Source organism: Carettochelys insculpta, chromosome 22, assembly GCF_033958435.1.
Source record: "Carettochelys insculpta isolate YL-2023 chromosome 22, ASM3395843v1, whole genome shotgun sequence".
Lineage (NCBI taxonomy): Eukaryota > Metazoa > Chordata > Testudines > Carettochelyidae > Carettochelys > Carettochelys insculpta.
The window spans coordinates 17,191,279-17,204,184 of NC_134158.1; the positions used below are offsets into that span (position 1 = coordinate 17,191,279).

The window sequence follows — 12,906 nt, forward strand, 5'->3', positions numbered from 1 at the left end:
CAGGCTGGGGCCGTACCAAGTCCTAGGCTGTAGAGGGGCGGTGCAGACGCACAGCAGGCCCGCCCCCGCCGAGTCAGTGCGTCCGCTCGGACAGGGCGGGGCCAGGGAGCGGAGGCTCTGCCTTGCCCAGGCCCACGTGGTCGGCAGGCTCAGCGCCTGGAGCATGGAGCAGTTCGGGGGGCAGCAGGCGGGTGAGTGGTGTGACCAAGCGGGGGGGTGTCCGCGGGTTCTTGGTGCAGGCCGGTCTAACCCGCTTCTTACCGTGTCCCCCTGGCAGGGCTGCCGCGGTTCCAGTGCCCCCCGGATTTCTCCCACAGCCCCTTCGCCCCCGAGGCGCTGCGGGACCCCTCCAAGGAGCTGTGGCTAATCCGAGCGCCCGCCGATTTCAGTCCGGGCAGGTGAGGGGCGGGCCGGGAGCCAGGACGCCTGGGTTCTCTGTCTGGCTGAGGGAGGGGAGTGGGGCCTGTTGTCTTTCTGTCCTTTGGTCTCTCCCTTACAAAGGGAGGGAATTCTAGAGGGGTCTGCAGGGTGTGGCCGGTTGGGGTGGAGAAAATGCTGCTCTTCTCCTAAGCTGTGCGCTGGCTTTGGCTCATCTGAGACTTCCACAGCATCTACTTCTGAGCCCTGGTCCTACGTGGGGGTGTAGGGCCAGGCTTGCACCTGTGGGGAAGGCTCGCCTGAGGTTCTCCTGCTTCCTCCTCAGCCTTGATGGCCGCAGTGTGCCCCTGGTCGGGTTCCAGATGCTGAAGACGAAGCTTGACGGGATGCGGCGAGTCTTTGATGTCCACAGCGCCCTGGAGGAATCGGGCAGCCCCTATCTGCTAGTGTCCTCAGCCTGCTCTGGCCAGCACTCCTCCACAGCCTCCTTCCATGGCTGCATGCGCATCTGTGAGAGATTTGGGGTCCCCAGTGGTAGGAGCCCTAGCCAACCCATTGCAGCCAGGCCAGCCCCCCAGGTACCAGAGGGTCTCCGGCAGCGTTTCCTGCCATTTGGGGGCACCCCAAAGCGGCAGTGCCCAGAGGGGGCAGCCACACCCATGCCAGCTGCAGACATGCAGGGGGAGCTGGGGTCTGTCAGGAAGAAGAAGAGAGTGAAAGAGGAGCCTGTGGAGCTGCTGGTGTCAATAAAGCAGGAACCTCCAGAGGAGCCCTGGGTTTGGGGGAGCAGCAACCCTGGTCCTGAGCCCCCCAGAGGGGAGGATGGCTTGAGCGGGGCAGAGGGGTCCACTCTGGAGCACCTGGGCCCCAGACACAAGAAAAAGAAGAAAAAGCACAAGCACGAGACCTTGGAGGGGGCAGCCTGGCCAGGCAAGATGGAGCTGCCGGAGCCCAGCTCCATAAAACAGGAGCTTGTGTGCTCCCAGGAGTGAATGTGGCTGCCTGGTTTGGCTGAAGGCGTGTGGGACAGGGACATTCCAGTTCCAGCGCCGCTCTGTCCCGTGTCTGCCTGCTGCAGAGATAGGAACGTCAGTTTCACACGGGACACCTCATGCTCCTAGTGTGTAGTGCCAGCGTGCCTCCTTGGGCATTAGCTGCATCGGGGCCTGGGCTGTGTCAGGGCCATCCAGCAATGCCAGTGAATGAGGGGAAGGCCTTGGCAGCTCTAGGCTGTGCAGGATCCATCCTGGGCCCTGTCTGGTGAGCACATGGCCAGGCTGCTCTGGGTGCACCTGCTTTGTGTGTGGTGGATACTGGCTGCCTTCTGGATCCGCTCTACTGCTGGGAAGGGCCATGGGGAATTCTACTGCATTTTTGCCTTCATTTATAAATGCAAGTACATGTGGAGACTTGTTGTGTCTCCTTTCGTCGTCGTGGCTGTAGGGTGCCCTCTGCCACCAGCGATGGCTCCCTGGGGTAAGAGGGCAGCTAGTTCCTTCTGGGGCTAGGCAATCCCCACCCTCCTGCCCTGCCCTGCTCCTGTGTTGCCTGTAACTTGTCCCTGCCCTTCTTTCAGCTTTGGCAACTTCAGCAGCACCCTGGCATGCAGAGGACACCACGGTCTGGCAGTGGCCGTGGTTGGAGTTAGTAACTCCTGAGACAAAAGGGGAATTCGGGGTATATATTGGGATGAGGCCTGCTTGTACCTCAGTTTCCCCTGGGTGCAAAGGGTCTTTGCTCTCTCAAGGCAGGCTGAGCCATGCAGGGGAGGGATGACCCGCACAGTTGCGTGCTTGTCTATGGGCCTCAACCACCTTAGGAGACAATGGCAGATCCAGGGGCCTGGGCACTGACACTTAGCAACCAAGGACCCAGGGCAGAACAGACTCCCTGGCCTCTCCACGGGGCTGAGCTGCCTCTCCCTCGCTCAGTGGGATGACAGCTAAGGACAGGCTGCTGGGGATGGTCCCAGAGTCTGATGTGGGGCTGGGGGAATGAGACGGTTTCTATGAGGGATTCACTACAGCTGGGCACAGCTCTTCCTCCCTCCCCAGCCTATGCTTTAACCTTCGCTTTGCTGTGCCAGCCGCCTATGCTGTGTCTCATGAGCTACTAACCTCTGCTGGTTGGACAGCACTGAGTTGGGCCTGCTGAGGGGTATTGGTCCCTGGAAAATGCATGAATCGCCTTCAGGGGCCCAACTCAGTGGGCCAAACTGAAAGGTGCTCCTGGGATGCAGGGGGGCGGTGCTGCAGGCCCAGAGATCCAGGGTGAGCCCTCAAGGAAGGTTCAGACCCCCATACAGGCTCCTCCTACAGACAAAGCTGGGGTGATGCCACCGCCCCTGCAGATCTGTGACAGCTCCCTGCTGGGGCTTGAGCAGGCACAAGGGTGGGCAGCATTTCCCCTCCTCACTTCAGCTCCTGACACCAGGATTCTAAGGCTCTGGGGGGTACAGCCCTGCCTTGGTCTAATAAATCTCCCCCTGGCTGCATGAGAAGCTAGTGGCTGCTTGCTGCCTATGCAGCAATGAGAAAGAGAAGGGGCTGGGAGGATCCCCAGCAAGGATCCCTACGTGCAGGGAATCCCAGGTTGGCAGGATCCCTGCAGTATGTGCCCCCAAGGCTGCAGGCTACAGCGTGCTGTCAGTGCACTGGGTGGGGTGGTTGGAATGGCTCTCCAGCCCCCTCCTGCTTCCCCAGGCTGAGGTTCATGAGCCAGCCACCACCCCTCCTGCCCAGCTCCCAACTGGCATTGTGCCCACCTATCTGCTTTCCCCATTACCTGGCCCCAGCAGGAAGGTGTGGTGAGCAGCCCACCACGCCCTTTGCAGGCCTGAGTAGCAGAAGTCAAGGAGCAGAACGCCTGTGCGATGGTGCACAGCATGTTTTATTGTCCAAACTCTCAGAAACAGCTGGGCTCGGTTCCTGGTGCTCTTTGGTATTCCTCAAAGCTCTGGCCTCATGTCAGACTGCCTACGGTGAGGCACCAGGGACACGTGGGCTATAGGCTAAGGGGGCAGTGGTGTATTCCTGCTTGTCTGTGCTGAGGGGGGAGGGCTCCGCTCACTTCTGGGTCTTCAGAAACGGCTGGTGGAGGGTGTCAAAGAGCCTCTTGGCCTGGAAGGAAATCAGAGGAAAGCCTGGAGCTCTAGGGCCGGTTTCCTCACGTGTGCCCCTTTCCACACACACCCAGCTGTTTCCATGCAGCCCTTCTGCTGCACAGTGAAGGGAAGGGGAGGAAGATGAGTAACCAGCTGGTGCCTCCAAGGGATGTTCTCCCTCCTGCTCCCACTCACCTTCTGGGGGCCGACGCCAGGGCAGAGGGAGAGATCTTCTTTGGATGCTTGTACAATGTTTGCCAAAGACTGAAACAACAACATTCAGAGTTAGAGGGGACCCTGGGAGGCCTGGTCCACAAGGAGCTACCAGGCCGGGTCCTTCCGTGCAGGCCCTGCGCTGTGCTCCTCACACTCAGGAAAGAGGGCGGCATGGTTTGCGGCCTGCTCACATATCCCATCCCCTGGGGGCCCGCCAGGCTGGGAGCTGAGTAGCAGGTGAGGGATACAGCAGCCTGGGCCAGGCTGGTTTGCCATCCCCCAGGGCAGCATCCTGCTCAGACAGACAGCTCTCATGTGCTGCAGGGAAAGCCCAGGGGCTCAGCTGGGGACTGTCCTGGAGCAACCAGTCTAAGTAGTCCCAAAAGGCAGCTGGCCCTGCTCAGAGCTAGTTGTGGCAAGGACCAGTCTGCCCCTGGTGTGCAGCAGGTAGCTCACCCCGAAAGTGGAGAGAAGGCTCAGCGTGTCCGTCTTGTTAACCGACTTCACGCTGGTCAGACAGTCTGTCACCTGGGAAGAGAAGCAGCTGCTGTGGGTGGGACCCCACCTGGGCGGGGGGATGGATGCTGCTGAGAGACGCTTCTACCCCAGGAGAGGTAGTGAGGATGCTGGTCTGAGGAAGTTCCCCGCGTTGGCTAGGTGCTGCTATGGCATTACGGTGTGGAAGGTTGTAGCACTGGTGTGGGGAAGCTTGTGGCATGGGGATCCCCAGCTGCGTTGCTACCATGGCACTGCTGCGGGGAAGCACACAGCACAGGAGTCCCTGGCAGGGCACTGCTCTGGGAAGCTCACAGCATGGGTGTCCCTGGCAGGGTCTTGCCAGGGCACTGCTGCAGGGAAGTGCACAGCGGGGTAGCCTTACTTTGGACAGGAAGTCCTGATCCACCTTCTCCTTGAGCAGGTCAGCTGGTTTCTGCTCGTAGGCTTTGTACGTTTCCAGGTAGCGTCCGGCCTCTTCAGGGCTGAGGGGAAGCAGAGACCCAAGAATTAGCTCAGGGACAAGCTCAGCGCACACCACGAGGAGTTACACCCACGGAGCTGGGCCCTGGGGTAAAGTGCCCAGTCTGCAGGGATTGGCGTGGGCAGGGCTCAGCTGTCAGGCTGGGAGAGCAGCCCCTATGGCCAGTGTTCAGCTCCATGCTTCAGCCCCACTCCTGCCATCAGGTTCACAGGGCCCCTGTGAGCTCCCCAGCTTGCCAGCTCCTCCACGCACCTTGCCCCTCAGCAGGGTGCTCCCAGCCTAGCCCAGACAGTGGGGAGCCCATCTGGGCCAGCCTCTGACTCGCTGTGTCGAGGGCTCTCACCTCCAGGCCAGGATGAGAGTGCAGTCGGCCAGGATGCATATCTTAGCCAATTCCTTCAGCGCCTGGTGCGGGTCTTTCTATAGCAAAGCAGAGCAATTCCCTCTGAGATGGGAGCAATTCTGGAGGCAGGGAATGTCTGAGGGGGCTGAAGGGGAAATGAGCTGAGGGGGGTGATGGGAGTGGCTGGGAGAGGCCAGGAAGGCTGGAGAAACCAGATCACTTCTGAAGGACAGGAAGCAGGGGAGGTGGCTGAGGTAGGAGCTGGTTCGAGCCCCGCAGCAGGGAGGGGATGAGACACCGTTGCAGGAGAGGGTCTGGTTGGGGCTCCTCACCACGTCGACCTGCACCAGCAGCACCTGCAGCTCGTACATCTTCCCCAGGCGCCGCAGCCGCTCGTGGATGTAGTTGGGATTCAGGTTGTGGTATCGCATGCTGTGAAGGGAGCAGAGAACACTAGCGCCAGGGGGAACCCTCTCCTGCCTGTGCCACTGGAAGCTCTCCTGGCCTGCCCCCAACCATGGCTCTCCCAGCCATCAGCCTACCCCCTAGCTACCCACCTGTGAGCCCTTGGCCTGTTTCCCAACAACCGCCCCCTAGAACCCTGCTCTTCCAGCTGTCATCCTGCCCCCCAACTATTCTCCCCAAGAGCCCTGCTCCTAGCTGTTGTCCTACCCTCCTGCAAGCCCTGGGCCTATTTCCCAACCACCCCACACAGCCCTGCTCTCCCAGCCGTCATCCTGCCCCACAGCTACTCCCCAAGAGCCCTGCTCTCAGCCATCAGTCTGTCCCCCAACTACCCCTCCCTGGGAGACCTGCTCTCGGCCTGCCTCCCAGCAACCCTCACCCCCCAGAGCCCAGCTCTCCTGGCCATTGGCCTGCCCGCCCCAGTCCCTCTCCCTTTCTTTTTCTTCTCGTAGTGCGTGCTTGGCCTGGGGAACTCCTTCACAGAGGATGTCGGGAAGACCGGGACTTAACAGTGTTCAAAAAAGAGCTAGCTACATTCATGGAGCATGAATTAGCCAGGATGGGTGGGAGCAGTGTTCCTGGCCTGTTTGTCAGAAGCTGGGAATGGGCCACAGGGGAGGGCTCACTCGATGATTCCCTGTTCTGTCCACCCCCTCTGGGACACTTGGCATTGGCCACCTTCGGAAGACAGGACACTGGGCTCAGATAGTGCCTTTGGTGTGACCCAGTATGGCTGTTCTTATGCCCTGCTGGAGATCCTGGCTCTCTCAGCCATCAGCGTAGCCCCCCAATCACAGACCCCCAGTGAATGCTCAGCTCTCGCCACCATCAGCTCACCCACCTCAGGAAGAGGGCACACGTGCTCTGGCCCAGCAAATAGTCAGGGACAATCTCACCAAACTCCCAGGAGACATTGCGCACAAACTTCAGGATGGGGTTCCCCCGCTGAGAAGAGAAGGGGAATTCCCCCAGCATCAGAAATGGGGGTGTCAGTCTCAATGGGACATTGGCAAGAGACTGGAAGGAGATGCTGGGTAGCCCCTGGATGGAGGCCTCAGAAAGAGGGCAAGGGGTGGGATGGGTGAGAGTCCTCAGTGCAGGCACGAGGGAGAGGCTGGGTGTGAAGGTGCACGTGGGTCCCTGACATAGCACCTGGAGAGAGGCGGAGAAAGATGTGGCAGGCAGGCCCACAATGGAGGAGCTGGGGAGAGGCTATGGGAGGTGGAGTTGGGCAAACCCTTGACAGTGGCACCTAGGAGAGGGTAGAGCAGGGCAGACAAGCCCTCGATGGGGGGGCACCAGAGAGAGGCATGGTGTGGGCAAGCCCTCAACGGGGATGAGAGTTACTGAGCTATGCAGCACAAAAGCCAGGGCTGGGAAGCCCCTCACTCCACAGATCCTCTTGCAGACAGAGTGCAACCCCTGTTTCCGCCCACTCTCACCTGGCGAGGGCTAACGATGATGCAGTTGCTCTTGGGCCCTGGTTTCAGCATGGGACTGGAATCTGAGTCCCCATGGGCAGCAGGGGGTAAGACACTGGGTTCACTTCTTGGAGGGAGTGCTCCTGAGGCAGCCCCTTCTCCAGACTCCAATGATGCAGCTCTCACGCTGGCAGGCTGGGGGACTGGCATGGAAGCCTCTGTGATGACATATTCAGCATAGGAAGTGGCCCCAGGCAGGGCAGGGGCCCTGGGCTCTGCTGCAGAGCAAGACGACTTGAAGAGGGGTTTCACCTGGTGAGAAGCAACAAACCCTGGGGAGAGGGAGGCAGAACCAGCTATGCATGGGCAAGGGCCTCTCAGGGGTGCTGGGTATGGATTGGAGTGACCCCAATTGTGCCATGGTCCCCTGAGCAAGCTGGGTGTTTCTTGTGGGGCCTGGGCAAAATGCAGAGTCAGCTTGGTTCTAGGGCCTCCAGAGCAAGCACTGTGGTAAAAAAATGAAAGCCTGAAACATGGGCCTGGTGCAAAGTCTGATGCCTGAACCAAAAGCGGACAGTTATGCTACGAGCTCATGCCAGGCCCTGTCAAAAGCAGGTGCTTGCCTGCAAGTCAGTGTCCGGTGCATGACCTCGGCACCAGCAGTGCTCAAACCCACTGAACATGTAAACATATTCCAGCAGGGCCACACCCTTCCTGCCCCTCTTGCCCCACAACCTAGCACACAATAAAATGGTTTGACAAAAGTAATAGGCAGTAATATTTTGTTTGAAGGATCAGAAGGAAAAGTACAAAGGGAGGTAACAAATGTCATAAAACAAATAAGATGATACCCAAGTCTTTATCACAGTTTGTTTTCATTCATTGATCTTGGACTACCTTGCTTTAACCCTTCACCTGGCCTGCAGCGGGCGGAGGGTGTGCGTGTGTGTGTGTGGAAAGTCCCATCACTATCTGAGCTGGCCCATTGTCACAGGCATACGTGAGTTAGTGTACCTGTAACCATTAAACCAGGTCACTGAAATAGTGCTTTGTCAGCAATAAACCTGGCTGGCAGCCTTCACCACTAAACCAAGTCTTGTAATCTCATTGGACAGTTTGATTGGAGTCTACTGTATGGGCTACCTGGGCAGAGCCAGTGTAGCATGAATAAAAAAGACATGCACACAACCAAACATCTGACGAACAACAGGGTTGTCAGGGTTTCCAGAGAGGAGCAGAGAGAACTTGGTGTCTTGGGGCCTCCTGCCAGTCAGTGTGTGTGTGAATCTCAGGGGCCATGGGCACAACCAGCTACCTATCCGGTCCCCCTCCAGGAGCCACCCGTGCTCCCTTTGCTACCTTGGTGTGTTCAGGGTCCTGTGACTTCACGGTGAACCTCTTCCTCCCCTCCGGGGCCTGCGCTGCCTCTGAGGGCTCCATCCTTCAGGACCCAGCCTGGAGCAATTCCTGGGGAGAGTTCAGAGCAGATATCTCAGACACCAGCAGGGACTAGCTACACCCTTATAGCCCTGTGATTATGCACCAAAGAGCTTGTTGGGGCAGGGGCTGCAGGCAATCAGTCTGGAGCTGAGCACTGCACAGCACAGCATTTCGCTCACCACTGGCTCAATACAGCCCATTCCTTGAAGTTACGGCTGAGATGTTCCAGGAGAGAATGTTGGATTAATGTCCCCGCTGCATAAGACAGTAACACATAGCCAGTGGGGGAGGAGACTATCCTATGTTGATGGTTAGCTAGTGCCAGGAGTTACTCACTTGTACATGCCTGTAATGGGAAAATACTGAGAACTCTGGGGCAGGGGCTCCCAGGGTGATGTTTGTGACCGCCCCCCCCCCCCCGGGGTCATGGACAAATTTAGGGGACCTTCTTTATGGCCAGAAGGAAGAGGGATTGGCTTAGGAGGCGCATGTGAGGTTCTACTTCCCAGAGGGCCCTGGGGTGCCCCACTTTGGTTAGGGATCCCAGCAGTAGGGCTGGCTCCTCCACTGCAGCCCATGAGTCAGGGCCTCCTGCCCCCTGTTCAGGTGAGGGCTTAACACCCCTGCCAGGGTCAGGGGCCTGGGTCAGTGTCAGGGCCAGGACTAGCCTTGCCAAGGGGTCTCCAGGCATCTTTCATTAAAGATCACTAGCAATGCTCCCCATCCCCCACCCACTATACCTGGCATCCCACTGGGGGCTGGGCTCAGGGCGGGGCTGCGGCGGTGCCCCACCCCAGGCGGCAGAAGCAGGTCGGGGCTGGGGGCTGCGACTGCGTTCATTATCTCCGCCCCCCGGAATGGGGGGTCAAGACAAGGGTCAGGGTCAGGGTCAGGGCCTAGTGGCCCCGCCCACTGCCGTCCAGTCACGTGATACCGTGGGCGGTCGCGAAGCCACCCGCAAGAAAGCCCCGCCCCACCTCCCTCATGCAGGGATTGGTTCTGGCGCCGCGCGTTTTCTCCCCCTCCCCCCCCGCGCATGCGCATTAGTCCCCTTCCTCACAGGCGGCTTGTGGGACTGATTCAGGCGAGGGAGCTGAGTGTCAGCCGGGAGTTGGCCGCCGCCGGCCCCCCCCCCACCGCTCCGGCTCCCTGCGGTGTCCAGCGACGGCGCGCGGAGAGGTCGCCCACTCCGCCGCACTTCCAGGTTCAATGGTGCACAGACCAGAGAGCTCGTCCCCCGCTTTCTCGCTGCCGCTCTATCTCCGGGGCCGCCGGGACTCTATGGTAGCGAGACTCTAGAAAAGGCGTTGAGTTAGGCCTATTGGAGCCTGTCTACCCTCTGTTCCTCCGCACTCTATGGTTTGGAGTCTGCGCGGCCGAGACTCCATGGTAGCGAGAAGCTAGACGGGCTCTCTCGGGCCTGTCTAGCCTCCCACTCACCTTGCCTGCTTCCCTGCCAGGCCAGCAAGTTAATCCCATTGACCTCCCTTGACCTTGGGAACTGGTCCAGTAAAAGACATTTCCTCACCCATCTAGTCTGGGACCAGTAATTACACTCACTGGCCAACACTTGACCCCTCCTCAGTGGCGGATGGACATCAGGACAAAAGGGGCAGATGCCCCAGGGCTGCCGGGCTGCCAGGCTCCATCACTCCCATTTGGTGTAAACAATTCACTTTCATGAAACAAAGGAAAGTTTTGTCGCCTGGATTTGAAAATTAATTGATGTGTCACTTTATTATGAGGTGCCATGAGTAAAAAGATGCATGAGTAGATTTTACAGCCTAAATAATGACCTTATATGTTTTCATCTGTTGGGGAAGCCTCTTGTGATCTCTGTTCTTAAGCCACCCCTGACCCTTATTTCCTGTTTGAATTTGTCCAGCTTCAACTTCCAGCCATTGGACCACATTAGACCTTTCTCTGCTAAATTGAAGAGCCCATTATTAAGTGTTCCCCATCTCATATAGGTATTTATAGGCTGATGGAGTCACTCCATATTCTTTTTTTAAGGCTAACTAGATTGAGCTCCTTCACACTATCATTAAATAAGGCAGGTTTTCTCATCCTTTAGCCATTCTTGTGACTCTTCACTGAACCTTATCCAGTGTAATCAACACTTTCTTGAGCTGCGGGCATTAGAACTGGCCACCAGAGTCCAGCTGCAGCCTCATGAATGCCAGATACAGAAGTAAAATCACTTTTCTGCTTCTACTTAAGATTCCCATTTGTCCATCCCAGAACCACATTAACCCTTTTGGCCATGGTGTGACACTGAGAGCTTGTGTGCAGCTTGTTGTCCAGCACCACCCCCAATTCATTCTAAGTCACTGCTTCCCAGATAGAGCCCCCATTCCTGTAAATATGGCCTGTGTTCTGTTTCTAGAAACGGATAGGTAGCTGTACTGAACACACATATTGATTGCTTATACCCAGTTTACCAGATTATCCAGATCTGACTCCATGACCTGTCCTCTGTTATTTACCACTTCTCCAGTTTTTATGTCAGCTGTAGATTTCATCAGTGATAATTTTATGTTTTCTCTCAGATCAAGGTTAAATATGTTAAATAGCATAAAGCCAAGACCTCATCCCTGCAAGACCCGGTAAGAAACCCACTTGCTCCTCCTCTATTCAGTTACCTTCTAAGACCTAGCAGTTAACCAGTTTTTTAATCCATTGATTGTGTGCCACGTTAATTTTATATCACTGTAGTTCTTTAATTTAAATGTCAAACACCTTACTGAAGTCAAAGGCTGCATCTGTGCTAGAGGCCCTATGGCAGCATAACTGTACTGATGCAGCTGTTTTTCCAAGTAATTGCTCTATGCTGACAGAAGAGAGTGCTCCTGCTGTTGAAATTAAACCACCCACAATGAACAGTGTTGGGGACTGTCTCATGCCAACCTAGTGCTGTCCACACGGGCACTTCTGTTGGTGTAACAGGTCAATCAGGGAAAGTTGGGGACGGGAGAGAGGGAGTCACACCACTGAGCAACATACTTTTTACCAATGTAAGCATTAGCGCAGACATAACCTAAGTGTTATTATCTCAAACTTATTGCCTTTTATAAACCAAATGTGTAATCTCATAAAGATATCTAAATTAATTTAGCAGGATAACCTATATGGACACCAGTATCTTTCTTTTTAATTCTTAATGAGCTCCCATATCAGGTCTTCGATTATCTTGCTGAGGACCAGAGTCAAACTGCCAGGGCTATAATTATCTAGGGTAATATGTTAACTCTTTTAAAATATTGACACAATATTCAATTTTGTCCAGAACTTCCCCAGTATTTCAAAACTTATTGGAAAAGGAACAGGAACAAACAAGTGAGGTCCTCAGCCAACTCCTACATGCAAGTTATCTGGATCTGGTTTTAAGATCTCACTTTGGTAACTTCAGAGGTATATGTAGAATAGAAAGAGTTATCACCATATGAGACTGTATCATCTGCTTTTTGTTATCCAAATACGGAACAAATATTTGTTGAGCCCATCTGCCTTTTCTGCATTAGTATTAATAATTCTACCATTTCCATTTACTACTAATGAATGAATACAACTTCCAAGATTCTTTGTTTGTAATAATTTCAAAAACTCATTTTAATTCTGCTCACTATCAGTTTCTTCCTCTTTGCCTTTGTTTTCCTTACCAGCTTTCTATGATTACTAACTTCTGATATGAGTTTGTTACTATCAGCTTTCCCTTTCTGGTGTTTATGTACATAGCTACCTTCACTTCCTCTCTGTACAGTCTGTTTTTTAACGTGTGTCCTTCTTCCTCAATTGTGGCTTTGGGGGGGATCTAGTAAAATGTTGTTGATTCTGTTAACATTCACATTTTTTTCTGATTAAATTTGTCCTCCCAGTTGATTTGACCTATAACTGTGAAACTGATCTAGTTAAAGCACCAAGTATATACATCAGTCATCTGGACTTTATGTTGCTTTGCTTGCATATTATAAAGATGATCAAGTCATAATCATTTGTACCTAAGTAACTGTTAATTTTTAGTTCTGTCATCAGTTCCTTTTCTATGGTTTAAAAATTTCCCTGGGGCAACTGCAACAATTTTTGAGTTAGGAAATTGTCATCATTGCTGTTTGCAACCTCCAGATACGTTTTAGTCCTGGCAGCATGTCAGGTCGCCAAATGACTCCCATTTCATCGGGACAGTTCTGATATTTAGGGTTTTGGCTTGTATAGGCTGCCCCATCCTGATTTTTCACATGTCCTGTCTGGTCACAACCCCTAGAATTTGCGGCTGTTTCTGTTAGTTTTCATAGGGGGGACAATGGCACCTGCCAGGTCGGGCTCCACACCCCCTGCTATGACCAGCAGCCCACAGGCCTTGGGCTTACAGAAATGGGCACTGCCCCTGCACAGCACACATTATCCCTGCATGGGCTACCTGAATCCCCAGCCCCTCTTCCCCACACATAGCCTTAAATAAGGCAACAGAAAAGAGCCCTTCTCTGGGGCCCCTGCCAGCCTGTAACCCCCTCTGCAGCCCCAGCTCCAGTGCACCACCCCACAGCCAGATTCTCCCCAGTAC

The 12,906-nt window shown here is 55.2% G+C and overlaps 2 protein-coding genes across 9 annotated transcripts; one reads left to right on the top strand and one right to left on the bottom strand.

Annotated features, from left to right (window-relative positions):
- The first annotated feature begins 91 nt into the window (after positions 1–91).
- On the top strand, positions 92–1,783 carry POLR1G (RNA polymerase I subunit G). The gene is made up of 3 exons (XM_075017848.1): positions 92–191; positions 278–398; positions 704–1,783. The coding sequence occupies exons 1-3, from the start codon at positions 164–166 to the stop codon at positions 1,368–1,370; spliced, it is 816 nt and encodes a 271-aa protein (XP_074873949.1). The 5' UTR covers positions 92–163; the 3' UTR covers positions 1,371–1,783.
- A 1,466-nt stretch (positions 1,784–3,249) lies between these two features.
- ERCC1 (ERCC excision repair 1, endonuclease non-catalytic subunit) lies at positions 3,250–9,604 on the bottom strand. Of its 8 annotated transcripts, none has more exons than XM_075017830.1 (11): positions 9,406–9,604; positions 8,525–8,600; positions 8,265–8,372; positions 6,927–7,217; positions 6,326–6,429; positions 5,352–5,451; positions 5,020–5,096; positions 4,578–4,677; positions 4,154–4,225; positions 3,677–3,745; positions 3,250–3,497 (listed from the first exon to the last, which is right to left on the bottom strand). In XM_075017830.1, the coding sequence occupies exons 3-11, from the start codon at positions 8,343–8,345 to the stop codon at positions 3,444–3,446; spliced, it is 948 nt and encodes a 315-aa protein (XP_074873931.1). In that variant the 5' UTR covers positions 8,346–8,372; positions 8,525–8,600; positions 9,406–9,604; the 3' UTR covers positions 3,250–3,443. The 8 variants fall into 8 exon arrangements, with proteins under 8 accessions (XP_074873931.1, XP_074873929.1, XP_074873932.1 ...); XM_075017828.1 differs by having other exon boundaries at positions 8,525–8,691; XM_075017831.1 differs by lacking the exon at positions 9,406–9,604 and adding an exon at positions 9,086–9,267 and having other exon boundaries at positions 8,525–8,560.
- Positions 9,605–12,906: the final 3,302 nt, after the last annotated feature.